Source organism: Chenopodium album, chromosome 4 (assembly GCF_948465745.1).
Source record: "Chenopodium album chromosome 4, dcCheAlbu1.1, whole genome shotgun sequence".
Lineage (NCBI taxonomy): Eukaryota > Viridiplantae > Streptophyta > Magnoliopsida > Caryophyllales > Amaranthaceae > Chenopodium > Chenopodium album.
Genome location: NC_137837.1, coordinates 76,672,563 through 76,698,237, shown reverse-complemented (window position 1 = coordinate 76,698,237; position 25,675 = coordinate 76,672,563). Strand labels below are relative to the sequence as shown.

At 36.4% G+C, this 25,675-nt stretch overlaps 4 protein-coding genes across 4 annotated transcripts; 2 read left to right on the top strand and 2 right to left on the bottom strand.

Moving 5' to 3' along the window:
* Positions 1–720: 720 nt before the first annotated feature.
* Positions 721–6,981, bottom strand: LOC145627347 (uncharacterized). Its single transcript, XM_081679738.1, has 11 exons — positions 6,567–6,981; positions 6,020–6,141; positions 5,791–5,927; positions 5,197–5,266; positions 5,071–5,101; positions 3,365–3,636; positions 2,724–2,978; positions 2,207–2,308; positions 1,997–2,047; positions 1,775–1,868; positions 721–1,268 (listed from the first exon to the last, which is right to left on the bottom strand). The coding sequence occupies exons 1-11, from the start codon at positions 6,739–6,741 to the stop codon at positions 1,093–1,095; spliced, it is 1,485 nt and encodes a 494-aa protein (XP_081535864.1). The 5' UTR covers positions 6,742–6,981; the 3' UTR covers positions 721–1,092.
* A 1,530-nt stretch (positions 6,982–8,511) lies between these two features.
* LOC145627346 (DEAD-box ATP-dependent RNA helicase 32-like) lies at positions 8,512–14,922 on the top strand. Its single transcript, XM_081679737.1, has 8 exons — positions 8,512–8,989; positions 10,715–10,990; positions 12,092–12,415; positions 12,601–12,792; positions 12,864–13,019; positions 13,153–13,565; positions 13,680–13,837; positions 14,250–14,922. The coding sequence occupies exons 1-8, from the start codon at positions 8,615–8,617 to the stop codon at positions 14,582–14,584; spliced, it is 2,229 nt and encodes a 742-aa protein (XP_081535863.1). The 5' UTR covers positions 8,512–8,614; the 3' UTR covers positions 14,585–14,922.
* A 560-nt stretch (positions 14,923–15,482) lies between these two features.
* Positions 15,483–17,342, top strand: LOC145627345 (pentatricopeptide repeat-containing protein At5g56310-like). The gene has a single exon (XM_081679736.1). It carries the CDS (start codon positions 15,489–15,491, stop codon positions 16,857–16,859), a length of 1,371 nt encoding a protein of 456 aa, XP_081535862.1. The 5' UTR covers positions 15,483–15,488; the 3' UTR covers positions 16,860–17,342.
* A 1,916-nt stretch (positions 17,343–19,258) lies between these two features.
* On the bottom strand, positions 19,259–24,396 carry LOC145629378 (polyadenylate-binding protein RBP45-like). The gene is made up of 7 exons (XM_081681973.1): positions 23,873–24,396; positions 22,261–22,729; positions 20,677–20,732; positions 20,472–20,602; positions 20,286–20,382; positions 20,029–20,184; positions 19,259–19,573 (listed from the first exon to the last, which is right to left on the bottom strand). The coding sequence occupies exons 1-7, from the start codon at positions 24,230–24,232 to the stop codon at positions 19,571–19,573; spliced, it is 1,272 nt and encodes a 423-aa protein (XP_081538099.1). The 5' UTR covers positions 24,233–24,396; the 3' UTR covers positions 19,259–19,570.
* Positions 24,397–25,675: the final 1,279 nt, after the last annotated feature.

The following is a 25,675-nucleotide window of genomic DNA, read 5'->3' as shown; positions in this document are numbered from 1 at the left end:
CTTGGGTAGAGGAATGACCTGATGAGGTACGATAGCCCCTCATTCTGCTGCTTAATGAAATCGAACCTAAAATACAAGACATTGCTTAAATAATTTTAGATTTGGCGTGATTTACCTGATTATCTATCTAGTTCAATTGCGTAGTTTGTATGTAAGTTGATTATTTTCATGTTTTGTGAACTCGTAGGCAACCTTGTTTGACAAAACTAAAGGAACGGGAAATGGATTCTCTTGCCTCCAACGAGGTTGGCTTTGTGTAGTTTACTAATGAGATGAATTTGAACTAACTGTTCAACTCGTCTGATGAGAGATTCTCCTGGTTTGGCTGGTGAGTGGTGGCAGCAGACTTGTTAACAACCACGGTGGCCTGTTCAAGGTTACCTTCTCATCACAGTTTGGAATATCCGTATATACTGCTTCCGAGCAGAGACAACTGATAGGTGGGTATTGAGATAGCAGAGTATGGGGATTACGAGGCTCATAATACATACGGACAGCCAAACCAGGTCAAATGGGTTAAACACCTTGTCAACAACCCAAGACAGAGGAGGCAGGGAATACATTTCCTATTCATTTGCTTTTGTCAACCAAGTTCACATTTGATTAGTTCACAATTAACCAGCTTACATGCACATTTGCAAATTTGCAATCCTTGGGTAAAATCAGAAATTACATGAGCAATAAATAAAATTACTAACATTTAAGGATTTAAACAAAACATGAATGAAGAACAGGTGAACGTAAGCTCCTATATTCTCTGTCAAATGATCAAAATTCTTACATGAGTGTTCAGAGATAAACCAATTAAATTATTGATGTTAAAGAAAATACCCGTCAATAGATCTTGAGCAACTGTAAAACCCAATGGAAAATTTGATACCATATGCTGACAAAAAAGAATTCTCTAGATCGACGCATCACCCCTCCCTCTTCTAAAACATGGGTGGAGAAATGTTTCCTTCAAACTGCACTCTTGACATACCCAAAACCTAGTCTCAAGAAAAAAATATACTCTGCCAAAACTTCTGTCGATTAAAAATTGGGACCAGCTCCAAAGAAAAGCAAAGAAAATTTTCTATTAAGGATATTTGTTTATGGAAACTTGGCATTATAAGGAATATTAGGACCTAAGATTGGAATAGGATGCATGGAAGGAAAATGAGGTGATGACAGGCGATGAATGTGACTTGGCATTGTAAATGACTGCGGTCCATTTGCCATTAAAGGTGAAGTCATGGAAATTGGCAATGCCGGACCAGCTAGAACACCTGCAAATGAAAACCAAAGCATTATATGAAGTGTCATTTTACAGCAAGCAATGATTATCAGTATTTCAATTACAAGAGTTATACAATTGTAAACACATCTCTACTTCTGAATAGAAAGGAAACTTTTTGTTCCTTTTTTGATAAGTTAATTGACTTAGGACACTTATGCCACCAACAGATGTATAATAGAGGGGACTGACATGCCAAATATCGATTAGATTCCAATCAAGGGACACGAATTAGTAATTGGGAATCAAAATAAAAAAGAAATCAGCATTAAACCTCAGAGAAGCAATATGAGCCACATTGAATACAATTTCTTGTCTTAAATTGTGCAACATCAGGCACACCAAACTCTAATGATATAGACATTTTAACTAGTGCAGGCATTGGGAGATGAGAACTTAAATAGACAGGCATAATTCTGTACAAACATGTTAACATTCGTCACCACTCACCAGTGCAGTATTGCACCAAACATCTCAAATTACACATTATTATCATACCTTCATTCTTGGCAAAACCAACATGGATTGGATGTGAAGCCAACAAGGGGTGTGGAGCTTGTGATGAGAGAGATCCAGGAGCCTGAATCACGTCCTTCAAATCAAAAGGTAGCCAATTTAGTAAGTAGCAAAAGCAAACATTTAAAAATGGATGAAAGTGATCAAAGAGCCCCAGCAGAAATGAAAGGAGAAGTAAATAACAAACATGATATTAAAACTCACATGAGAAACTGGATGAATATAGACGACCTGTCCAGGCCTTCCAAATATGCCCTGCAGGAGTAGACACATTCATTAGGTGATCAAGTGAGCAAATCTCTATAAGAAAGAAAAAGGCTTTCGCTGATGTTGCTGCACAAAGCTGAACCAGCAGCAGTGCAAAAATAGTTCAAAATTTGTGATTAACTGAGATATAATTCAAATATTCCATACATTTTGAGAATTAGGATGTACATATGAAGGCATGGCTTGAATTGGTTGGTACTGTCCACCATGTCTAATAGGCTGTGCTCTTGTTACAATATGACCAGCAATCTGCTTGCAGAATAAGGATAAACAAGGTTAATGAAATTCAAGCAATATCAAATGCAATTCTTAGTTCTTACACTCCCAAGAAAAATAAAGGTGACTCCTTTCCTTAGGCTTTATTCTCTTCACCTCATTATTGTTGAGCTTAAACTATTTAACTGAAATAACAGAGTAATTTTTTTTCCTACTGATCAAAACTGATTTTTACAGATTAAGATAGCTGTTTAATGATTTCCTTTATATTTGTTCTTTGGAGTTACTGATTTTTTCTGAACTTGTATTAGCTTCACTGATTAAAATTGATTTTTACCTTTTTTAAACTCTTTTTTTTTTAATCGATTAAAGCTGATTATTACTGTATTTTTTTTAGGATGAAAGAACAGAGACATATAGTGAATCAAGAAGACCAGATAGTACATACAGGTTGATTATATTGAAGACCATTATCAGCATTCATTGCTGTTGAAGTAGCATAAGGAACAAACTTAACAGGCCAAGATGAACGTGGTAAAATGGATCTGTTTCCAACTTCTGGCTGTGCACCAGCTACCTGTATTGCAGGAATGTGGTTGGGTACATAAGGAACACTTGGAACTGTTGGCACCAAAGGTGGTGTTGATCTGAAATGAGGAAGAGACGGTGAGAAATCTTTTGCACTTGGATTGAGCTTGGATTCCTGAAATATAGCATGAAATAGGATATATCATATTGTGAAGTATACATGTAACATTAGTAAATCAGAAGACGGATAATATTAGAGGTACTCAAAGAAAATAAGACCCATGAATTACATACATCATATGTATTTAATTATTTATACCCCAAGAGCACAAGTCAACAATGAAAAGGACCTTGTCGACACATACAACACTTTTGTGAAAAAGGGAAGCAGTAACATTTTGTGAAATCCCTATTTCAAACAGGATAGCAGTAAACGGAAAACCATAAGTAACAGGCATACAAACAAATTTATTAAACTGCTCTTGGGGCAATGAAAAAGGCAAAGTGAAACAAAATAATGACTTCCGCTGTAATAAGTTAAAAAGAATCATTGTCTTTTACCTTAGCAGTCCTACTAGGAAGTGGATTTTGAAGAGCCCTTTCCACTGGAACTGCCAAAGGAGTACGAGATGCATCCAAATCTGTTTTGGAAGAATCAGAAACCTCTGAAGCAACAGAATCTTCACATGTCATTTCGTTAGCAGGGAGCTGATTTACATGATTGACATCCAAAGATGCATCAATGGCAGACAGTGATCCATTGGCTAATTGGTTGACTACAATTCTCTCTTGAATCTCCTTGTGAGCATTCAGTTTGTTGGGGGCTTTATTCACTGGTAGTAGAGCATAACAGATGAAATTAGTTATCACAAAAGGAAAAAGAGAAGGTGCCAAAAACAGGATTGTATTGAAATATTACCATAATTTACCAGTAATAAGCACTGAAAAGATAAAACTATACCAAATGCTATAATAACTCAGACACTCAGTCAACAACCAATAACGACCAAAAGTTGAGACATACAGCAAAACGTAGGAGAGAAACACAATAACAAGGGGGGGAGGGGGGGGAGGAATAAAATCCAGCAGCTGAATAAAGAGCAAGAACATTTTTCACCAAAGGTCAAATGTAATAGTGTTCGGTCAGTGAAAGTGTGAAACAATCATAGATAACTCAGAATTTTTTTCCTAAATGCTAGATTCTATAATGGTGTGTTTAAACAATTTCATTAGAGATTCTGAAAGTAAATTTATAACTCAAAGAATTTATATTCTGGAATTGAGCCAATACTTACAACATTTTCAAAGGCCCAGATAGGCCACATTGGTGTAATTTCAAATGAAACATGAAATGCTCATTTCAAATTCACTTATTGTGATCTTTCCCTCATGATTCCATTTAGCATTGCTCTAGTACATGTGCAGCTCACAACTTTCATCACCTCTCAACCCTTAAACTCACTCTCTCCACTCCTCGTCCCTTAACCATCACAACCAATGCCTCCAAAAGAAGTCTCAGCCATCATTCGTAAACTATTAAATCATGTATTATTCACTCCTTGCTTGCGTGAGGCAGCCTTGAATATGAATCATAGTCTATTTTTTTTCTATTATCTGATTAATTCCAGAATCTTAAGTTCTATGCAATTATCTACCTGATTTTCCAAATTGTAAAAATAATGGAATTACTATCAAAAATTAAAAATTGTAAAAATAATGGAATTAATAATCAAAAATGGATTAGTACAGAAAAAATTAAAAGTTAAAAAAAAAAAAAAATTCATCATCAAAACTCCACTCATTTATCAGATGAATTTGAAATGCCAAAGAATTCCTAATAATTGCGAAACATCATATTTGAAAATGAATATCAGAATCTCAATTCCCAGAATCAAATTCTGGGATTTAAAATTTCCTAACACAACCTAAAAGTTATTTTTAAGAATGATGTAAACAAAACTTTACTGCAAGAATAGTACTAGAAAAAAATATAATAGTAAATTGGAAGAAACCACCCCCATCACCTTATTTCTGTATTCATATGGAATCAAGTAATGGTTCCAAGCCAAGTATTCCCCTCCCTAATGTAATAATCCAAGCATCAGTATCCAGTGTTCCAGGATAAAATTTCTGCTTTGTTCAATGAAAAAAGGTCTGCAATCTAAAGGGTTTTTTTCACAATAATCTCTAATATCATACTAAGTTCATTGGAGAATAAAAGAGAGAAGCTTATACTGAGGAAAGATAGAAATATATGATGCACTTACAGCTTTTACTTGAACCATTAACTTTGGCAACCTGCATAAGAGAATGGTAACATAGTTACAAACAGCAATAAGAAAGTAAATATAACCTAAAATGGAAAAATTATATATGTCAAAATAAATACGTACTTCCTTCAAGGCCTTAGATTGATGGAGGCAACCATCTTCTTCCTCATGAGACATGATTACACCAACTTGTCTGTCCATCCAAAAGAAGGAAAAAATCATGAAGCTGAGACCACAAACTTAATTTTTAAGAAAATCTACCTTATTTACCCCTCAAAATATACCCAGCTAGTTTTTTGAGCTAAGCACTAGTCTTAACCCAACCTAATATACATGTACACTCAAACTGTCTCAGGAGTCAAGATCTATCCTCCCTCTCCCTTAGCAACATCTCGACAGTCAATAAAATGTGATCAAATGCTTTCACAACTATAGCAACACCTCCACAGTTTGAGCACTTGTCCTCTCATATTAGCAATAAAACTAAATCCAGTAATCTGCTACTAAACATTCATCCTAAGCTTCCTCACACCTAGAAATTTTTCAGGGCTGAAGTTGCTACAGCAATTTTCTCTCCCATTCTTTACAGGTCATAAGAAGCAAAGTAAATATATCATGTAATGGATGAAGTCATGAAGAGTGACAAAAAACCGTCCTAGAATGGCAAAAGGAAATAATTTGCAAATGCTCTAAGCCATACTTAACCAAAATAGTTACCTCTCCGGATTCCTCCATCCATTAGTCAAAACAGCTCCATTTTCAGAAATTTGAGAAGATTCAATTGTTCCAGAAACAGTCTCCTCATCACCACAATTAGCACAACTAGAAGTATAGTCATCTGGAAGCATAACACCCTATACAGAGAAGGAATAAAACCACTTAATTTGATGATTTAACACCAATTGAAAACCTTACACAATATCCAAAGTTAAGAGACTCGTAACACCTTGGCAACAACTTGAACAAGATCTCCGGGTTGAACAACTAGAGTATCTATTAGGCCACCATTTGACACATTTGAACTCTGAGTGCCCTTCCTTATCATCCTTGCTTTCTTCAAAACAATACCTAAACATTGAACAAAGTCGGAATTCGAAATGAATATTCAATTCCACAGCAAATCAAATTACATCCCACATTCAATACCTTCCCAAATCCAGCAATAGTAAATAGACCTAGATCATAACTAACACAAAACCCCCACATAAATAACTCACATCATACCATAAATTCTACCTGAAATCAAAAACCTATAAGCAACATGTAAAAGCAATCAAGACCGAGAAATTAACAAACCTAGATCCAAACACACATGATCCAATTGAAATAAACAACTTACACAACTAACAACAATTCCTCGCAAAAATCAAAACCCAAATGCAATGCATAACAACAAACAAAACCCAGAAAATACACATCATTTCTCATGCTAAAAAATTCAAAAATTAATTTACAAAATTGCAGAAGATCAAACAAGGGAGCAAGAAACAAACCATAACCCTTATCAACAGAAGCAGTATGGAAGATTCCAGAAAAGACAGAACCATCTTTGATGTGAACTTCAACAGGAAGACCAATGATGCACATGGTGGTGAACAGAAGAGCTTCGCTAAGTGAAGCTGTTGTTGTTGTTGATTCATCTTCTGTGAATTCTCTGATTCTCCCCATTTTTCTGAAAAATGGTGATCTCTTTCTCTGTTTTCTCTCTGTTTTGGTGAGTGAGGAGAAGAGGGAAAAGAGGGGAAGTTACGATTACAGCAAAGATCGGGGGACCTCTCGCTGTTTTCTGGGTGGCGCTTCGAGGTCTGCCAAAATGTTCAAATGTGAAGCCTTATTTCTTGTTTGACGTACAATTTTATAAATTGTCTACTCCCTCGTCCTATAAAAAATTACTCGTATGCACCAGGATTTTTTTTTTTTTTTTTAATACGCTTTTTATTCGATTTGGACTAGTAAACGTATGTTAAGGGCATTTTGGTTATTTTGTGATTATTAGAGTCACTAGCTAAACTTTAGACTTGTTTGGAAAATTAGTTTTTGTAAGGGGCGTTTGGTTCCCAAAAGGGTATGAGTTTGAAATCAAATATGAGGTTAAGGAGATATTGGGTGGAAACTAGATACTTAATTCGATGTATTTAGTTCAATTTTGGAATGGAATATCATCCCCTTAATAGTTAATACTATGTATTTAATACCTAAGGAAATGGAATTAGCTAGACCCACCTCCTTTAAGGTTTCTAAATCTCATACCTCATGGGTTTGAGATATGGGTTTAAAATTCATATTTTTGACAACCAAAAATATGGTATGGATTTTAATTATTCTAAACTCATACTCCGCGAACCAAATGCCCCCTATTTTTTTTTTTAGGAAACCAAAGGCCCTCTAAGTGTATTATTATATGTCAAATAGCTGAAAGTGTTGATGTCAGTAATGGTCTTAATAAATGCTAGAATTAGGTGTTTGTTGAAAGTGTTCGACACAAATAGCTATTAAAATAGTAAAATAAATTTTAAGACGATATTAGAAGTTTCAAGGGGTAATTTAAAAGGGAGTATCAATTGACAATCACTACATTAGTGTTTTGGAGTAGCGAGTGATAGCTCACTAGGTAGCTCGGAGTTCTGCATAAGCAAGGAAATTGCGATGAGGAAGCTAGCTATATGCCACGTGCTAACAGTTTTCCCGATGCCTGGCACAACAAGTCCTATATGAGGCAACCTTCCTATGCTTGTGTGCCTTTACTAAAACATGTATTGGTGGCGCTGGTTAGTGTCATTGCGTGTTGTTTCCTCTATTTATTAACTTGTTGCGCATATGGGGAAAGTTTGCATCAAGTCTTTGGAATTCAGGCACCACTGGGCGATCTTCGCACATCCCGTGGAGTGGCACAAGACAGATTGAAAGCAAAGGGAAGGGTCAGCCAGCGGCCACGCATCATCATGGCATGAAGGATATTTAACTATGGGATCTAGGCAAGTGAGCTATAGCTCGACCATGTAGAGCCTTGAGGCAATGTTAAGCTAGTTGTTGAGCTACATAAGAAAGTTTCCTGGTATCATTTCTCCACGTAAATCCTTGTGTTATTAAGCTTGTTCCATTCCAAGTGATTTGTCTAGTAAGATTTCTTCTCGAATGAGACTAGTGGTATTCGACCCTTGACCCCATGCCTAAATGTCAGATAACTAACCAACTGCTTTGACCTCCTATCTCACGTACTATATACCATTGTACACTTAATGGTAGATAAAGCCTAAAAAATTATATAATTAGGTAATTTCTTCGCTTTTTTAGTTGACATGTTTTCTTTATCACATTTGTCAACAATGTTTTCAGAAATATGCAGTAGACTTAGTAGTATACTAGTATTGTTTTTGGCGGTTTTCCCTCGGTTACCCTTCTCCTCACCAAATTTATGAAACCCTAATTACCCCTCACCACCACCCTTCTTCACTCCCTTTCTCCCAAAACCTCCCTAAAACCCCTCTTTTTCTCTCTCTCCCACCAAAAAGCTTCCAACTTTCTTCTCAAATCAACAACCATGGCAAAACCCAAGCCCCAACGCCGTCAATTGGGCAAGCAAAGGCGCCAACAAGAAGCCGAAGAAATCGAATTCCTCCAAAAATGGCTTGAATTCGGTAAACCCGATTCGGGTTCGAACCCATTATCGCTTCCTCCATTGCCCCGCGATTCTCCAGTGGGTAAACTAAACGATGATACCTTCTCAAGGTATTGTGGGTGTGAATTGTTCAAGCAAATGCCATTATCGAAGAAAACTAAAGATGGGTTGCGAGCTTCCAACTTTACTCAGATGACTGATGTTCAGAGAGCTTCTTTGCCTCATTCTCTTTCGGGTCGTGATCTTCTTGGTGCTGCTCAAACTGGGTCTGGAAAAACTTTGGCTTTTGTTATTCCTGTAAGTTTTTTGATTTTTTTTTTTGTTTTGTTGGTTTTGATTAATTTTGTATTTTTGAGGTTTTGGATGTTGATATAGATGTTTTATAGTTTGGATTTGTGAATTTAAAAATAATTGAAGGTGTGGAAGTGCATTTTACTTTGATTCGAATTTGGATTGGGTGATTGATTGGGTTAGAGGGGGTGAGTGGGGAGGATTAGCAGCCATTGGGTCCGAATTGCAGAGAGTTTTTCTCTATTGGAGAGGTGAGATAATTTTCTTCGGAAGCGAAATTAACCCGGGATTTAATCACAGTGTTCCAATAACAATGGTGTAAGGAAGTGGAGAAGAGGGAAAGGGAAGGGATAGGATGGAATTATGGAAGGGAGGAGAGCAGGAGTGAGCTAGCATATTCCTTCCTTAATATTTCGAACATTAGAAGAATTTGGTTTGGGAGGAACTTGGTCCCTCCATCTTCTTATACTCGCTCTGTTTCTTGTTTGAGGATCCGAAAATAGACTACTCATCATCTTTGTTATAATGTTAGAGGTGACATAATGGTTGAGAGAATGCGTTCAGTGAACTTGCAAGTATAAATTGCGATTTGGAATGAAGGGGGCATGGTGTAACACATTTGTTTATAAATTTGGTTTACTTGTCTTTTATTAGGATGAATTATTTGAAATAATCGAGTACGAAAAGTCAAAACTTAGGTATATAGAGAGTTTTCGTCTTTATAATAGCTAATTTAATTGATAGCAATATATGGTTGTGAATAAAGTGAGTGTTCTCGTACACTGAGTGCTTCACAGTGTTAAATCGTTTAGCTGGTATTTAAAGCAAAGTGCCTTGATAAATCTCTCAAAGTGGTTATCTTTCTGCCTTGATCTCTTTAAGTGGCAACTTTTTCTTTAGAGCCAGTGGTGGATTGTTTTGTTTCTTCTCTAAATAGCCTTGTTCAAAGAAGCGCCAAAAAGCTCATATTCTTGTGTTGGGAGCTGTAGATTTCCTTCTGTACTTTTTTTTGTTAAGAACACTATGTTACTCACTGTATTTTAAAGGAGTTTAGCTGCGGTTTTTTTTTTATTTATTATATTTTTTTTTATTGAATTTGCGTACTTTAGTTGTGTTTTCTTGTGGTTGCATGGGTCTGTAGTAGAGCTCATAGTTTGGATTAACTTTAAAAGGCTAATGATTTAATTTGACCAATTATAAAAATATGGCTGAAAGTATCAGGTCCATGAGACTGTCTTTCCTTGACAATTACAGGGACAAGAATATGTGCATATGAATTTCCCCCTCCTCTCTGTTCCTGTTTTTTTTTTAGCATTTCTTCTTTTTTTATTGGAGCAAAAAAGTTGTGGGAGTAATACTAATGATGTAAACTTATTTGATGCGAAATAGTTTTTTATGTAATAGTCTAATATCCAGTTTTATGAACTTAGAATGAGGTCATCAGCTCAGATTACATCCATTGATGTCTATGCTAGGTCATATGGTTATAGACTTGTAGCTAGTAGCTACCATGTCTGTTACTTCAACTCGCTGATTACCCTAATATGCTTAGGTTTGTTCCTTCAAGTATAAGAAACCAAATATAGCTTTCTTATCCGTGTTGGATCTGTGCTTTAGTTTATAACTCCAATATATTCAAATATTCTTAGTAAAAAAAAATAGTATGGCTCTTTGCCAATGTTTGTGTGATGAACTGGACTGTGGTTGTAAGTTTGTTGTTGTTCTTGACAGGTTATAGAGAAACTATACAAGGAAAGATGGGGCCCAGAGGATGGTGTGGGCTGCATCATCATCTCTCCTACTAGGGAATTAGCTAGTCAAATCTTTGGTGTTTTGAAGGCAGTTGGAAAGCACCATGGCTTCAGTGCTGGTCTGCTAATTGGTGGTCGTAAAGGTGTTGATGAAGAAAAGGAACGTGTTAATGAATTGAATATTTTGATCTGTACTCCTGGAAGGCTGCTTCAACACATGGATGAAACACCAAATTTTGAATGCTCTCAGCTTCAGGTCCACATGATCTTCACATCCTTACTGCGATACTTTGTTTTAGGCATAATATTTTCTCTTCTAACTGTTTGATCCTCTTTGTCACAAGTTTAGGTGATATGCGATTTGCCATAACTTTTCTGTTATTACTTTCCTGAATCCCAATATAATATCTCAATTCTACATTTTTGGATCCTTGATAAGACTTTATCCATTCTCTTTATGAAGCATACCATTTAAATTTATATAAATATCATAAAAGAAGCAATAGGCTATAAAAGCAATAACTGGTATTCATAGGTATAGAGTCCATTTGATTTTTTAATGTATGCTGATAAGTAATAGCAACTGATGAGTGTTATTTATCATTTTTCTAGATAATGATGTCTAATTGATCATCTAATAGTGACATTTACCCTAAATTAGCATTTGTGCTATCTGCAACTTGTATGGGGTACTCTTCAATTTTATGTCTCTTTTAGGTTATGGAGCTATTCAAATGTTACACAACAATGATGGTTATAATCTACTCTTTTTTTTTTTACTCTTTTCATAATGTTTAGCCTATGTAGCCATCTAAGATTATCAAAGGGTATAGACGGAGTCTAATTGTCATGCTATTTGTAGACACTTCATAAATTGTGTAGTGCCTGTAAGTGTGAGTATTGACATTTACAGATTTACTTTTTATTACTTTAGAATCTAAACTGATATTTACCTTTGCTCTTCTGCAACAAGACATTTCTTTTAATTTGAATCTTATTGTTGATAAAAGTAGGAATTCCATTCGTTGAACAAAATTGTGGGTTTCAAATCAGTGAAATCGAGAGGGGAAGAGCTATACAACGTTTCTGAAGTAGGGTTTGCCCGCATTTTTTTACTAGTTGGTTATCTTGATCTGTCTTTTAGTCTTTAGTCTCTTTACTTTTATGCATGCTCTTCTAGTCCTCTTGCATCTGAGTATGGGTGTTCTTAAACTTCATAATAAAATTCCCTGACTTTTAAGTAGTGCTTCAATCTATCTTATGTAGGTCAATAGCTTATTGTGTATCTCTGTATTCTATTAAACTTAGGCTCTATATGGTGAGTATTTGAGGGTTTTAATTTCTTTCCAGGGAACAGATTTTAGTTCTTGATGAGGCAGACAGAATTCTTGATATAGGGTTCAAAAAAGAAGTGAATGCAATCGTATCACAGCTTCCAAAGAAAAGACAAACCTTGCTCTTTTCTGCAACACAAACAAAATCAGTTCAGGACCTAGCAAGGCTCAGTTTGAGAGACCCTGAATATCTTAGTGTTCATGCAGAAGCAACTACTGCTACTCCCAAGCACTTGCTGCAGACTGCTACTGTTGTCCCTCTACATCAGAAGCTAGACCTTTTGTGGAGTTTTATAAAGTCTCACTTGAATTCGAGGATTTTAGTGTTCCTTACCAGTCGTAAGCAGGTAATTATAATAATTCAGCATTTTTACAGATCTTTGTTTTGCTTAGATATGTATAGCTCTTTTACTCTCTTATTTTGGAGACGGTGGGGCTGAGAGATTTGTAACACAACTTTTGATTTTAGATATTTCTTTTATGTTATATTACTTTGGTTGAACTCCCTGATGGTCCTTTAACTTCCGTATAGGTGAAATTTGTTTTTGAGGCCTTCAAGAAACTGCGCCCAGGTATTCCATTGAAGTGTTTACATGGAAAGATGAATCAGGAGAGAAGGTTGGGAACATATTCCCAGTTTAGTGAAAAACGTATTGTTTTATTCTCAACTGATGTCAGTTCAAGAGGTCTTGATTTTGACAAGTCAGTTGACTGGGTTGTTCAGGTGAGCTTTGGTTTCATGTTAATCAGTTGTACATTTGATTAGGTGCTCAACTCATTCTGTCTATTCCTTAGATGGATTGTCCATCAGATGTTGCAACTTACATACACAGAGTCGGTCGCACTGCTCGATACACTACGGGCGGGAAAGCTGTTTTATTTGTGGAGCCATCTGAAGTAAAAATGCTTGAAAAATTAAAAGAGGCAAAAATTCCAATAATTGCAAAAACGGTAATCTTCTCTAGAGTTCTTGTTCAAGTCTCTATGTAGACATACTTGGATACTGTTGGCTCAGATGCTTTCTTTTGAGACTTGTCGCCAGTTAAGTAGCTAATGTGACCAATTTTATGCTCTCAACTTGCAGATAAACAAAGAGAAATTGCAGCCTGTTTCTCCTCTGCTAGCATCTTTATTAGTGAAGTATCCTGATATGCAGCAATTGGCTCGAAGAGCATTCATCACATATCTTAAGGCTGTTTGTAAAGAAAAGGATAAAGAAGTTTTTGATGTGATGAAACTTGGGATTGATGATTTCTCAGCATCAATAGGTTTACCATTGACGCCAAAAATCCGTTTCCTTAACCAGAAAATCGCGGGCAAAAATTCTTCAAAATTAAGTCAAACTGTGGAAATAGACAAGTCTGCTGCAGAAAATTTGTTGGAAACTGCCGAGGCAGAGAGTAGTGAATCTGATGAAGATGAATCAGATAATGATCTTTTAGGGAGCAAGATTTCATCTGAAGTGAAGCCAGCAATAACTGAAATTGAATCTGTTGTGTATGGTTCATTTACTTGTTATAAAAGTTCTTTTTTAAGATGTACACTTCTGCCGAAACGTTTTTTCTTATTCTAGGGGCAATCACTCATTTTTTTAGTTCTTTGTTCTTGTAGGCCGGCTACCAGGGTTTTGAAGAAAAAAAAGCTGAAAATTAATGTCCACAGACCTGTCGGCACAAGGGTTGTCTTTGATGAAGAGGGGAACACTCTTCCACCCCTTGCAACTTTAGCAGATAGGACAAATGATTCATCTGCGATTGATGTTGATAAAGGTATGTGACACACTACTAGATTGTCAGTGACTTAGTGTGAAAAATACGGAGTAAAGAATTTGCTTTAATTTGTAGGTTAATGACTGATAAAGGCAATAATACTGTTGCATTTTTATCCCTTTTCATTTGCTTTTGAAATTGTTTATAATGCCTTCAAAATACCTTTATATGTTACTAATGTGTACGCGTGTATCTAATATATGTTTAAAAATGTTTAGATAATTTTGTCATACTATGTTTTATCTGTTTGAAGCCTTTACAGTCTCGTGCCCTTTTTTTCACCGTGTACTTGAATAGATTTTGTACCTGTTTTAGCTACTGGTGTATTCATATAATTGCAACATTTTTTAGTTAATGGGTGTATTAATATCCTTGCAACATTTATTAATAATTTTGTCGACTTACATTGCAGTGCAAGAAAGGTATCAGAAGATGAGGGAAGTGTTAAAGCAAGAGGATAAAGTGGACAAGGTCCACGCTCGTCAGCTTCGCAAAGAGAAAAGATTGAAGCAGAAGATGAAGTTGAAGAGGGATAGGGCTGAAGATGAAGAAGAAGAAGAAGATGGCTCTGAGTCAGAAGAGGAAGCCACTGCAGGACGACCCAACAAAAAGTCGAAAATATATTTTGACAGTGATAGTGACATGGACACAGAAGACAAGAAAATGGTGGATATCAACACTAATAAAATATCTTTGGCAGAGCAAGAGGATCTGGCTCTCAAGTTGCTTGGTTCAATGAACTCCTAAATTTATACATGTACGTCACATTCGTTTGAAAGCACACAAAAGCTCCCAAAGGATGTCTACGGGGTCTTCATTCATCTCATATATTCCTCAACTGCTCACTGCACTTCGACACCTAGCTCAAACAGATATGAAAGCTTGGATAGTCGAGTATTACTTGAAGTTGAAGAAATTCCGACAGTTTTGAAGAGTTCCTGATTTGATTAGTTCTTCTATGAGATTTTTGGTAGATTATAGTGTACATGCAATTTTGCTCGCCTTTGTAACAGTTATATTGTATCTTACTCCTTACTATGTTGACACCATTGAGGAAGTTTGAATTTAAATTTTACTATTTTATTCACATTAATGAATGAGAATTTGATATTTACATTAATGAATGAGAATTTGATGGTTGTTGCAATTTGCAAGAACTACCCTATGTTTGTTTCAAGTTTTGTCACATTAAAATAGGGTGTTCATTGACAGACTCGTACTCCATAATTTCGTACTCGTATAACTTGTTTAGTTTATGATAGGTTGATAGGTGTAGTAATTTATTAGAAATGGTGTAACAAATTAAACTTTCTGCAAGACTGAACTGAAAAGAAAGGCAAAATTTTGATCAAAGTACCATTATGAATCGCATGAAACCCATAAATATATGATGCAAGTTATGATATAGACTATTTTCTTATTACACGCAAATTAAATGCTTGCAATTGGGAGCCTAATCTCCAAGCTCAAACTCTGCTCTTCACCAAAACACATTCACCAAATTCATGGATTCCTTCTTTCTACAGGACTTCACCATGACTACTTCCTCCTTTCCAAATTTATTGAATCCTGTTCAAGATTCAATCTTTCAGATTATGGGTACTGTGTTTTCAACCAAAATTCTCAACCTTGTATTTATCTTTACAATACCATGATCAAATCTTTGTCTTTGCACCATTCTTCTGCTTCAGAAGCCATCTTTCTCTTTAACAGAATTCGGGTTTTCGGTCTTTTCCCCGATTCGTACTCTTTCCCGTTTGTTCTTAAGGCGGCGAGCCGGGTTTGTGATGGCAATGCTGGGAAAATGATTCATGGGCAGAGTATAAAATCTGGGTTTGAGCTGAATATTCATGTTGTGATTGCCATTGTTCAGATGTATTCATCTTGTGGGTCTTTGGAGGATGCACGTAAGGTGTTTGATAAAATGTCTAGCTCAAATGATGTTGCATTGTGGAATGCGATGTCTGCTGGATATGCTGGTGTTGGTGATATGTGTAGTGGGCGGGCATTGTTTGAGTGTATGACTGAGAGGAATGTGATCTCTTGGACTACGTTGATGGCGGGTTATGTTCATGTGAACCAACCTGAAGAGGCGATTGAGATCTTTCGGAGGATGCGAGTTGAGGGTGTGGAGCTTGACGAGGTTGCTCTACTGGCTGCTCTTTCAGCTTGTGCTGATTCAGGGGCACTTGAGTTAGGGGAGTGGATACATGACTTCCTTGAGAAGCGTGGATTGCGTAGAACGGTCCCTCTATATAATGCTCTTGTTGATATGTATGTGAAATCAGGAAATATAAATAAGGCTTTGCAAATTTTTGAGAGTATGCAGCACAAGAGTGTGGTGTCTTGGACTACAATGATAGTGGGGTTAGCCTTTCATGGCCATGGAAGGAAAGCATTGGAGATGTTTTCTCGCATGGAAAGAGGGGGATGTAGGCCGAATGAGGCCACTTTCATTGGAGTCCTGTCTGCTTGTACACATGTTGGTTTCGTTGAATTGGGGAACTCGTACTTCAAATCTATGAGCTCCAAGTATGGGATCACACCCAAGATTCAACACTATGGCTGTATGGTGGATTTGTTAGGCCGAGCTGGATGTCTCGAGGAGGCAGAGGATCTAGTCAGGAGGATGCCCTTCAATGCTAATGCTGCTATATGGGGATCGCTTCTAGCTGCTGCTAAGATGCATAGAGATTCGTCCCTTGCTGCAAAAGCTTTGCAGCACCTTGCAACTTTGGAACCTGATAATAGTGGAAACTATGCTCTTCTTTCCAATACATATGCATCAGTTGGAAATTGGAATGAAGCTAGGTTGGTGAGGAAAACAATGAAAAGCTCTGGTGTAAAGAAGTTGCCAGGTGAAAGCTCTATTGAGCTAAACAATTGCATTCATGGTTTCGCTGCAGGAGCATTCTCACATCCCGAGGCTAAAGCGATTCATGACATTCTTTGGGAGATACACCTGCTATGTACATTGGAAAGTCACGAGCAAAATGTAGTGGAACCATTGTTATTGGAGTAATTTAATTATGGGCTGATAATTGTTGTGTGAAAGTGCTGAAGCAACACATTGGAGACTCGATATGTTTGTATTGCATTTGGGGGCAATCCGATGATTTACATGCTTCAAATCTGATGGAAATACCAGTTTGGCCTGGTGAGCTTCACAATATCCAAAGGATTGATGAATTAATCCATCTAAGAAGTACTCGGAGTGTTCTTATTATTGATATAACATACAACCATGAGTCCATGAGGGTGCAACTACTTCTCAAAGGGATACTGTAATTCCATGAGCTTAATGTCACTCAGAGAAGTCCTCGGGGTTAATGTTTCCTGTCATAAGTCTCAAAACTTAAAGAGCAGAATGACGCAGAGGACATGGTTTGATTACTTTGATATAAGGAAAAAAATGCAAGGATTAGCTCTTGAATGCTGAAGAAGGGAGGCATTATGAGAAACTATGACAGCCTTACATCACTAAGGCCATTCTTTGCTTGTAAAAAAAAAAAAAATCCACTTCCAAGCTAGAAGTGGAAGGACTCAAGGACATCTTCGAGTAATTGAAAATGTCACATTAACTCAAATTTTTATATGATCACACGGTGTGGTTGGACTTACTCAATCGGTCAATGATTACCCGGATGGTGTTTTGGTATGTGTTAGCTCACCGCACTGTGTGTTGGCCCTACGTCCCTACCAACAAAAAAAAACACTCATATACGATCTACAGCACAAAAAGAAAGAGAAAGAGAGGAAAGAGAAAATGGGCTCGAATTATGGGTTGAAAAAACGAACTTAGAAATAGAAATTGGGCTCGTTAGAAAAGACTTTTTTTTATTGGAGTCTTTATAATGTATACTATTAGAACAATTTTTTTTTTTATAATTTTACTAACATATAATTAGAGGGGAAATTTCTTTTAGGGTTTATAATTTGAGTGGAGAAAAGGAGTTACAAAACTAAGAATGAGATTATTAGAGATAGAGGATATTAGAACAAAAAGGCCTCATAAAGGTAATCCTATTTCATCCCTCTTTCAACCTGACCCAATCCTCTTAACGGTACGCAACAAGTTCAGCTCAAGATAAATTTCGGAAAGTAAAAGCTAAGGGTTCGTTTGACATTGTCGTGGTTTTTTGTTTTTTAAAAGTATACTTCCTCCGTTCTATTAATATTGCAACAATGGACATTTTGCACTATTCATCACTCTTGTTTGAGCATATAATATGAGTTATACGTTAAGCAAAATATAGTCATGTGGGATCTTGTTGGATTCGTCTCATAAAATACTTTCACAATATCAACTTTTTTATAATTTTTACTCTTACACAATTATAGATATTTAGCATATAAAATGTGTTTGAGATGCGTAATTTCCTCCTTGTTGCAATATTAACAGAACGGAGGAAGTATGATATATGTCCCATAATGAATAAAAAAAATTTAAAATTTTTTAAAATCTTGATAATTTTAAAAACCGACAACAGAAAAGTGGAAACACCTTTTTCTTGTTTCTTGTCTTCGGTTTTTGGTTTTTTAAAAAAATAGAAAACTAAAAATAAAAAATGATGTTGAACAAGCCTAAGCTTAAAGTTGGATTTCCTTCCAACTTCTGTATTCTAGCAATTACAAGGAAATTCACAGGAAAATAGCTACTGAAGAAATGATTAAGGGAAAGCTCCATAATTAGTACTCCGTATTAGATAATCAGAGAGACAGAATACTGTGTATAGGTGATACTCACGAACCTAATTTTGACAGCCCTAGAGCTTATCGGTTGTTCGATTGCTGCCATACCAAGCTATTTTCTGCTTCCTTATAACAAGAAATTTAATCTAAGCTTCCCAAAACATACAGCATATATTATTGTTAATCATATACTTCTAGGCTCACGACTTAACACATAGTTGCCTAGTACATTGGTGGTTAATAAACATAACTCAAAATTCACAACAACAAATCTTGTGGCTTGGATATAGATGTCTGAAGCTCTAACAAGTAACAACCAGCGAATGAGCTTGAGCATTCAGCTTACCGAGACTAAGCAGGGCTAAAACTCTTAACAATTGCATTCAGCAAATCTTTAGGATGCCTCATTTAATTCTAGAAAATATAAAATTAAGTTCAAGTAACGATATTTGTTATATTTGTATGAACTTTGGTTCCTTATTAGTTATTAGTCATTTTTCCAAAAAATAATAAACAAACAACATCAGAATCAATTGAAATCCTAAGAAAATAGTTAGAGCTGTTAAATATCATTTGCATTCCCTTAACGGCTTGACTTGATGTCAAACAAAATCCTTCTCTATACTGCAAAATTTTATTCGTCCAGGATTAGAGTTAGCAGATTCAATTGCTGGTGTTCGATGAATATAGTTTAAAAGCATCATGTTGTGCATGCATCAGCCATTCAGATTAAGCAAAATAGTTTAAATATCCAGAAGATGGGGGGTCACAGGATGGGGGTTGTAACTAACCCTTACCGATCCAGAAGAACACTAGAGTTGGAAATTCACATCCACCAACATGGAGGAAGGTTTGTTCTCAGGTTACCAAGAAAAAAGAAAAAAAAAAGAGGGGGAAGGGAGGGGGAGGGAGACTCCTAGGAAAGGAAAGAGGGCTAATAAAATACATATGTGATCCCAGGAAAATTCATCTACCAAATCTCTCAGTGAAGTAGAACGTAATCACCATCTCCCAGGACTTCACAGCCAGCATCTCAATAAATCACTGCAAAGCATAGGCACGACATTATGATGACATAGTTCAAAGCAAATATAGATAAATTAATCACAATAACAATGATAACACTGAGTCGCTGACAAGAGAAATTGGTGATGGACATGGAATGCAGAACAAGTCTTAGCATGATGTCCTTCACATTCACAATACAAGAATAAATTCAAATAGGAGGAGTGGTGACTTATTTCAATAACATGATTAAATGATTAAATTATATGGAAGGAAAAAACTATATCCATGTAATCAAGATAAACCATTTAATTACTAACCAAACCATTAAAAGCTATACAACCCAAGATTTTAACACAGCAAAATATGGACATAAAAGGTTGTTATTTCAGATTAACAGAGCCACAAACAAATAGCAAAGCTCGCAGAACTTCATCAAGATTCAGCAAGAGACATCAGATCATTACTTAGAGTGAGACAGAAGGAAATTTCACCTGCTGTGTTTGCTGGTAATTTCCATATCCTGCATAATTTGCATAATACATGTTAGGGTCCTGAGGAGCTGCTGCTGCATATCCATAAGCATCATAGCCCCCTTGAGGATATCCATATCCATATGCTCCATTCCACTGAGCCTGACCAGGTTGTACCTGGAAGAATCAGCACTCAAGGTAAGCTAGTGAATAAGTCAAATCAAACATGCAACACAAATTGCTTTAGATTGTTTCAACAACAGGAAAAACAAGCAGACCTGTTTGGCTGATGGACTACGACCCCATGAAAGTCTAACACTCTGAGATCCAATCTGAGCTCCATTCAATGCTGCCAATGCTTGCTCAGCAGCAGCTCTATAATAAATGAAGTAAAAAAAATGATCAGCCTATGAGCAGTAAAATCACAATATAATGCAAAAGATAAACAAAAGCACATTGCTCACCTGCTACCAAACTGCACAAAACCACAGCCCTTGCCCACGGGAATTTTCACATGAACCAACTCCCCATAAGGGCTAAACACTTGTCTAAGCTGGTCATCTGTAACATTGGGATCCAGACCGCCAACAAATATCTGCAGGCAACAGGAAAGCAGATTAGAATGCAATGGAGAATAACTACAACCGCATTAAACAACAGACTACCCACAGTTGTGTTATTTGGATCATTTTCGCCTGGATTTCCCTGAGTAGTCTGATAAGAAGCTGCAAGCGGCAAACAGAAAAAAAAAATGTAACAAAACAGATATAAACTGAAATTCAATCTAGGTTCTAATCAGTTAAAATTAACTATATTTTTTCACATAATAACATATTAATAACGTAGGTGAAAAGAGAAAACACATCATGCAAATATGGCAGAGATAATGAGAAAACATCATGGCCTACTCCAGCAATTTGCAACCAACTCTGATAACATGTATAGGCTTTTCATAACTAAAAAAATCCAACACTGACATAGCTAAGAGCGCCCTATCCTTCCCAACACCAACTAACCCCACCCCACCCCCCCAAACACCCACCCACAACAGAGAGAGGGGGGGAGGGGGGCCATTGCACAATGCACACTGTTGGGACATGACAAATTCAGCAGAAAGGAACATAAATATATCAAGCCAAAAACTACATAACTCAAAGCATTGACCAATATACATTAAGAATACACAAACACTATAACAGGTAGTAAACAAACTTAAAAAGGAAGTAATTGGGGACAGGTTCTTGATGTACTGATGGTTCCAACCCAACCCCTTTCAATTTAGTCAAATACAAGGATTAAAAACTTATTCCAATTAAACAATACTGTGATAAAAATTCGATGACAAGATAACATAACCAATGCATCTATATTCATCCAATGTATTTTCCTTCTTCAATGGGTAAAGCAGTGTAAAGTCCATTAAAAAAAAAAGTATATATAATAGGTCCAAGAACAAGCCCTTTGGATATCCTGAAAGGTAAGTAGCAACTTGCCTCAAAGGACCTCAACTGCCAAAGAATTCAATTTTGACAGAGAAAAGATAACAAAAGCGAAAAAACTGAGATTAAAAGGAAAGCAACTCTTCGGAAATAAACAATTCATCCCCAACAAATAAAGAGAGAGGTATTTAAAAAAAACAAATAAAATATAAAAAAAGCAACCATAAGTGAAGAGAAAAATGGAAAGCTTAAGACGAGACTAGTATAAGGACCAAGTATTCTTCTAAATCTACAAGAACTAAACAAAGGGATTGTAAGAAACAAGAACTTTTGAACCTCACTAAAAGAGTAAATGTGCTTTAAGAAAAAGTAACTGAAAAACTAACTTGCGAATGTAGCATAACAAATGCCACAACTGAAAGAAAAATATTGAATTTCTGGCATTAAAAATGACTGACCTAAAATGAGGCCACGCACTAAAGTGGAATCATTTCAGCTGAAGTCAGTTCCAGGCCCCTAATACGAGAGCCTCTTGGTGTCCTGCTTTGAGACAACATGAGTTTTTATAAGCGTTTTCCGCAGGTTTTTCATAGAATTATCTTGCCCAAGTTATATAGGTAAACTAGAATGAAAGGACTCGTAAAAGTATCGAAGGGTTCATAAAAGAATCCATCTACAAGCTAACAAATTAACTTTACAACAGGGTAGAACATAGCAGAAAAGCATCAACATTAACTAATCATTACAACTTCAAGCAATTCCAACATCTAAACAAGAGCAAGGCAACATTACACAAGCCCAATAACAAGCATACCTTTCTGCTGAACACCAGCTGGTTTTTTATTGGCAGCTGGTCCAGTTCTCATGGGCCTAGTTGATAGAACAACTCCATTCATTTCAGTCATGGCACGCTGTTGTTCACCTTCATCCGCAAACCTCACAAACCCGTACCCTTTAGAACGCCCAGTAATATGATCAGTGATAACCTTTGCTCCCTTAACAGAAGAATAATGAACACGAAATGCATCCTGAAGCATAACATCTGAAACTTCGGCTGCTAGATCTCCAACAAAAACTGTATAGTCAGCTGAGTCATCTTGCTTCCTCTGACCAGCACCAAGACTGGCCCAATTCAGTCTAAAAGCTTGTTCGGTTTGTGGCATTACTGTCCCATTGTATGTAGCTAATGTCCTTTCAGCTGCAGCACGGTTAACAAATTCTACAAACCCATAACCTTCTGAGAGATTGGTTTGCTTATTGCGAATTACCTTCACAGATACAACCTGCAGAACAAAGAAATTGAAAACAAAAGGTAAAACACCTCTTTAATGAGGAAATAAACCACGTTCAAACAAGATAGAAGCACAACTAAGAATAGTAGGCATCTCTCATCAGCTCAGGCAGGAAGAAGAAACCTTCACTCGGTTCTAAACAATCTAAGCACAGTTACATCAAAAAAATCTTACTCCATATAACTCAATACACAAGCATCATTAAGCAGTAGCCCACGTCCAAAAGTCCAAAACTTTTTCCCTGGTTCATCATGGCTTCTATATAGAAACAACATATTACCATTGTATATTAAACCATAACATATTACCATTGTATATTAAACCACAACATATTACCATTGTATATTAAACCATAACAATTAAGCCTTAAATCATTTAGAAGGCACTCCTATCTACAGAAAAGCATTGCCTGAAGACCATCAACCATATAGCATCATGATTGCCTACAAGTTTGTCACTCAAAAAACCGGAGTGAGCTTGTGACAGATTATCCCAATCAACCTACGTTTAGCATTGCAACATCAGTCAGCAACGTGTAATCTATTAAGACACAAAGGTTTGTATCTAACCCAAAGCATCAATCAACTTTGATCCATTAATTACTCAAAGGTGAGTCATTGATTAAAAAAAATGTCGCTAGGCTTTCAAACTTTTCAACGGTTGCATATAGAATTAGAATGTATTTAAATCCACGTTAGAACATGCTTAATAAAGTATTGCTAATACAACCCAAAAAACCATACAAACACTATTGAAAAGGACAAAGCACCACCATAAACTTGTCATCAAACTGCCATACTTGAAACAGCTTATACTTCTCAAAAACCGATAATCTTTCACAACATATCCAGCCACTAAAATCACATCACTCACCCTAACATCAACTTGTAATCTCCTAACATTTATTCAAATAATAATTGTACAACTCATTCATCAAACATAATTTGCCACAAATCCACAAAGAATCCGAAATCATATTTGCAAAACAAAACCCTAAATCACAATCATATTTCCATATAATCAAGAAAACTGCAAAGAAAAACTTATTTGAACACAATTTCAAGAACATAAATCACTAACATCAACATAAACCACAGAAAAAACGAAAAAAAATAGGGAAAATTTTAGGTATACCTCTCCAGAAGCAGCGAAACAAGAGAAGATATAATTCTCATCCATCCAATACTGCAAATCACCGATCCAAAGCGATCGAATCTCATCAGGACTCGTCGGAGCAGGAGCAGCAGCAGCAGCAGCCAAAGGATAAGGCTGAGCTTGAGGCTGAGGAGGAGCCAAACCAGGCTGTTGCGGAGTCTGAGGAGGCCACATCTGCGGCGCATACGGTGGTTGTTGCGGCTGAGGAGGAGGCGGCGCCATCATCATCCACGGTTGCTGCGGCTGACCGTACTGAGCCGGCGGTTGCTGCTGGTTGGGATCGACCGGTGGTTGTTGCATCGACGGTGGTACGACGCCTGAAGATGGTTGCTGCATCATGGTAGCTAGGGTTTGAGGAAGGGAGGAAGAAACCCTAGAGGAGAGGAGAGAGAAAATGGGTGCACGAAAGGGGAGGTAGGGATTTGGGTAATCCCAGAACAGGTTAGAGAGAGAAAGAGGGGGATTTTTGGAGATGAGGCGGTGTATTTATTGAGTTGTGATGTGATATCAAACTCCTCGATTGTGGAGTGAATTCAATTTGTTTTTCTATGGGTGGATGAATGAATAAATAAATAACCTAGTAATAAAGGAGGTTTTTATTATATTTTTAAAAATTCTATAGATTGAAAAAAGTTAACAAGGTTTTGCTAGAGAATTCTATGAGGTGTTTAGATGTAAATTACGGCGTACTCGGAGTACTGAGTAGTGTTTAATTCACTTCGTAATTAGGATTGCTTTTTAAGAGAAAAGGGTTAATTTTAAGAAGATTAAGATTTTTTTGAATACGGTTAAAATTGTAAATGAAAGGAAAAAAAATATTTGGAGTGGTTTGTATTTGAAATTGTGGTGTGGTTTTGAAATTTGGTATAACTGGTTTTTATAATTATTTATAAGCGATTTGCGAAATTTGTGAAACTATATGCATCACAAATCGTATCTTGACGTGGTCGATAGTTTTGATCAAGAAATAAATTAGGGTACCTCACAACTTGATCGTTTAGAGGAATAAGAATGAAAGATAAAAGATATGAAAAATATAAAAAGTATTTAGAGTTATGGGGATAATAAGAGATAATTAGGGTGGTGGGGCTCAAATTTGTTGGCTCAAATATGTGTACCATTCACTATGCCTTCTTGTAATGTAAGCAATGTGTTTGAGTCGAAAACTAGGAGTTGGGAAACTATGAAGAAGTGGAGCAATACACGTTCATGCCTAGAGGAGGCATGGGTGTACCGCGACGAAGGAGTGATGAAGAACAACAAGGCATGTTCGTGCCTCAATGAGGCTTTAATAATAATATTCGACGAGGCACGGTCCTGCCCAAAGCTGGCAAGTACTAAATGCCTCAACATGTTTCGAATTCTGTAGTGTTGCTCAACAATTTTTCTTGATTTTGGTTACTTTGTTCGTGGACTTTATTTACTTAGTTAAGACCAATATTTCTTAGCCTGCAGTTATTATAAATACCCCTTATAATAATCCTAACTAATTATTCAAAAATATGAGAGTTTTGTATGCATTTCTCATTTGTGAGTTCCGAGAGACATAACATTTGAAATCCAAGAGACAATCAATTTGTTTTTCTATGACTGGTATGTTTTGATTTGTATTATGTTTTCTCAAGATCAATAAAACTATTACTCTTGTCTGCTTATAAACGCAGCTAACACTTTGTTTGTGGACCACATAGATTTGTGTTGCTTTTCTTGTTGATTTTACATTTAGTATTTGTTCTTTACTAAGTCCATTATAACATTTCTAATTGGTTGATGTCATATACT

What these genes read in the sequence shown, in the direction of transcription:
- LOC145627347 (XM_081679738.1), bottom strand. Translation starts at nt 6,741, where the DNA reads ATGGGGAGAATCAGAGAATTCACAGAAGATGAATCAACAACAACAACA. An exon ending in TAATGGTTCAAGTAAAAGCT is followed by an intron (nt 3,637 to 5,070) that starts GTAAGTGCATCA and finishes CTCTACTACCAG; the next exon opens with TGAATAAAGCCCCCAACAAA. An exon ending in ATATTCATCCAGTTTCTCAT is followed by an intron (nt 1,869 to 1,996) that starts GTGAGTTTTAAT and finishes TTTGATTTGAAG; the next exon opens with GACGTGATTCAGGCTCCTGG.
- LOC145627346 (XM_081679737.1), top strand. Translation starts at nt 8,615, where the DNA reads ATGGCAAAACCCAAGCCCCAACGCCGTCAATTGGGCAAGCAAAGGCGC. An exon ending in TCCTTACCAGTCGTAAGCAG is followed by an intron (nt 12,416 to 12,600) that starts GTAATTATAATA and finishes ACTTCCGTATAG; the next exon opens with GTGAAATTTGTTTTTGAGGC. An exon ending in CAGTTGACTGGGTTGTTCAG is followed by an intron (nt 12,793 to 12,863) that starts GTGAGCTTTGGT and finishes TCTATTCCTTAG; the next exon opens with ATGGATTGTCCATCAGATGT.
- LOC145627345 (XM_081679736.1), top strand. Translation starts at nt 15,489, where the DNA reads ATGATCAAATCTTTGTCTTTGCACCATTCTTCTGCTTCAGAAGCCATC.
- LOC145629378 (XM_081681973.1), bottom strand. Translation starts at nt 24,232, where the DNA reads ATGATGCAGCAACCATCTTCAGGCGTCGTACCACCGTCGATGCAACAA. An exon ending in TTTGTGCAGTTTGGTAGCAG is followed by an intron (nt 20,383 to 20,471) that starts GTGAGCAATGTG and finishes CATTTATTATAG; the next exon opens with AGCTGCTGCTGAGCAAGCAT. An exon ending in GTAGTCCATCAGCCAAACAG is followed by an intron (nt 20,185 to 20,285) that starts GTCTGCTTGTTT and finishes TGATTCTTCCAG; the next exon opens with GTACAACCTGGTCAGGCTCA.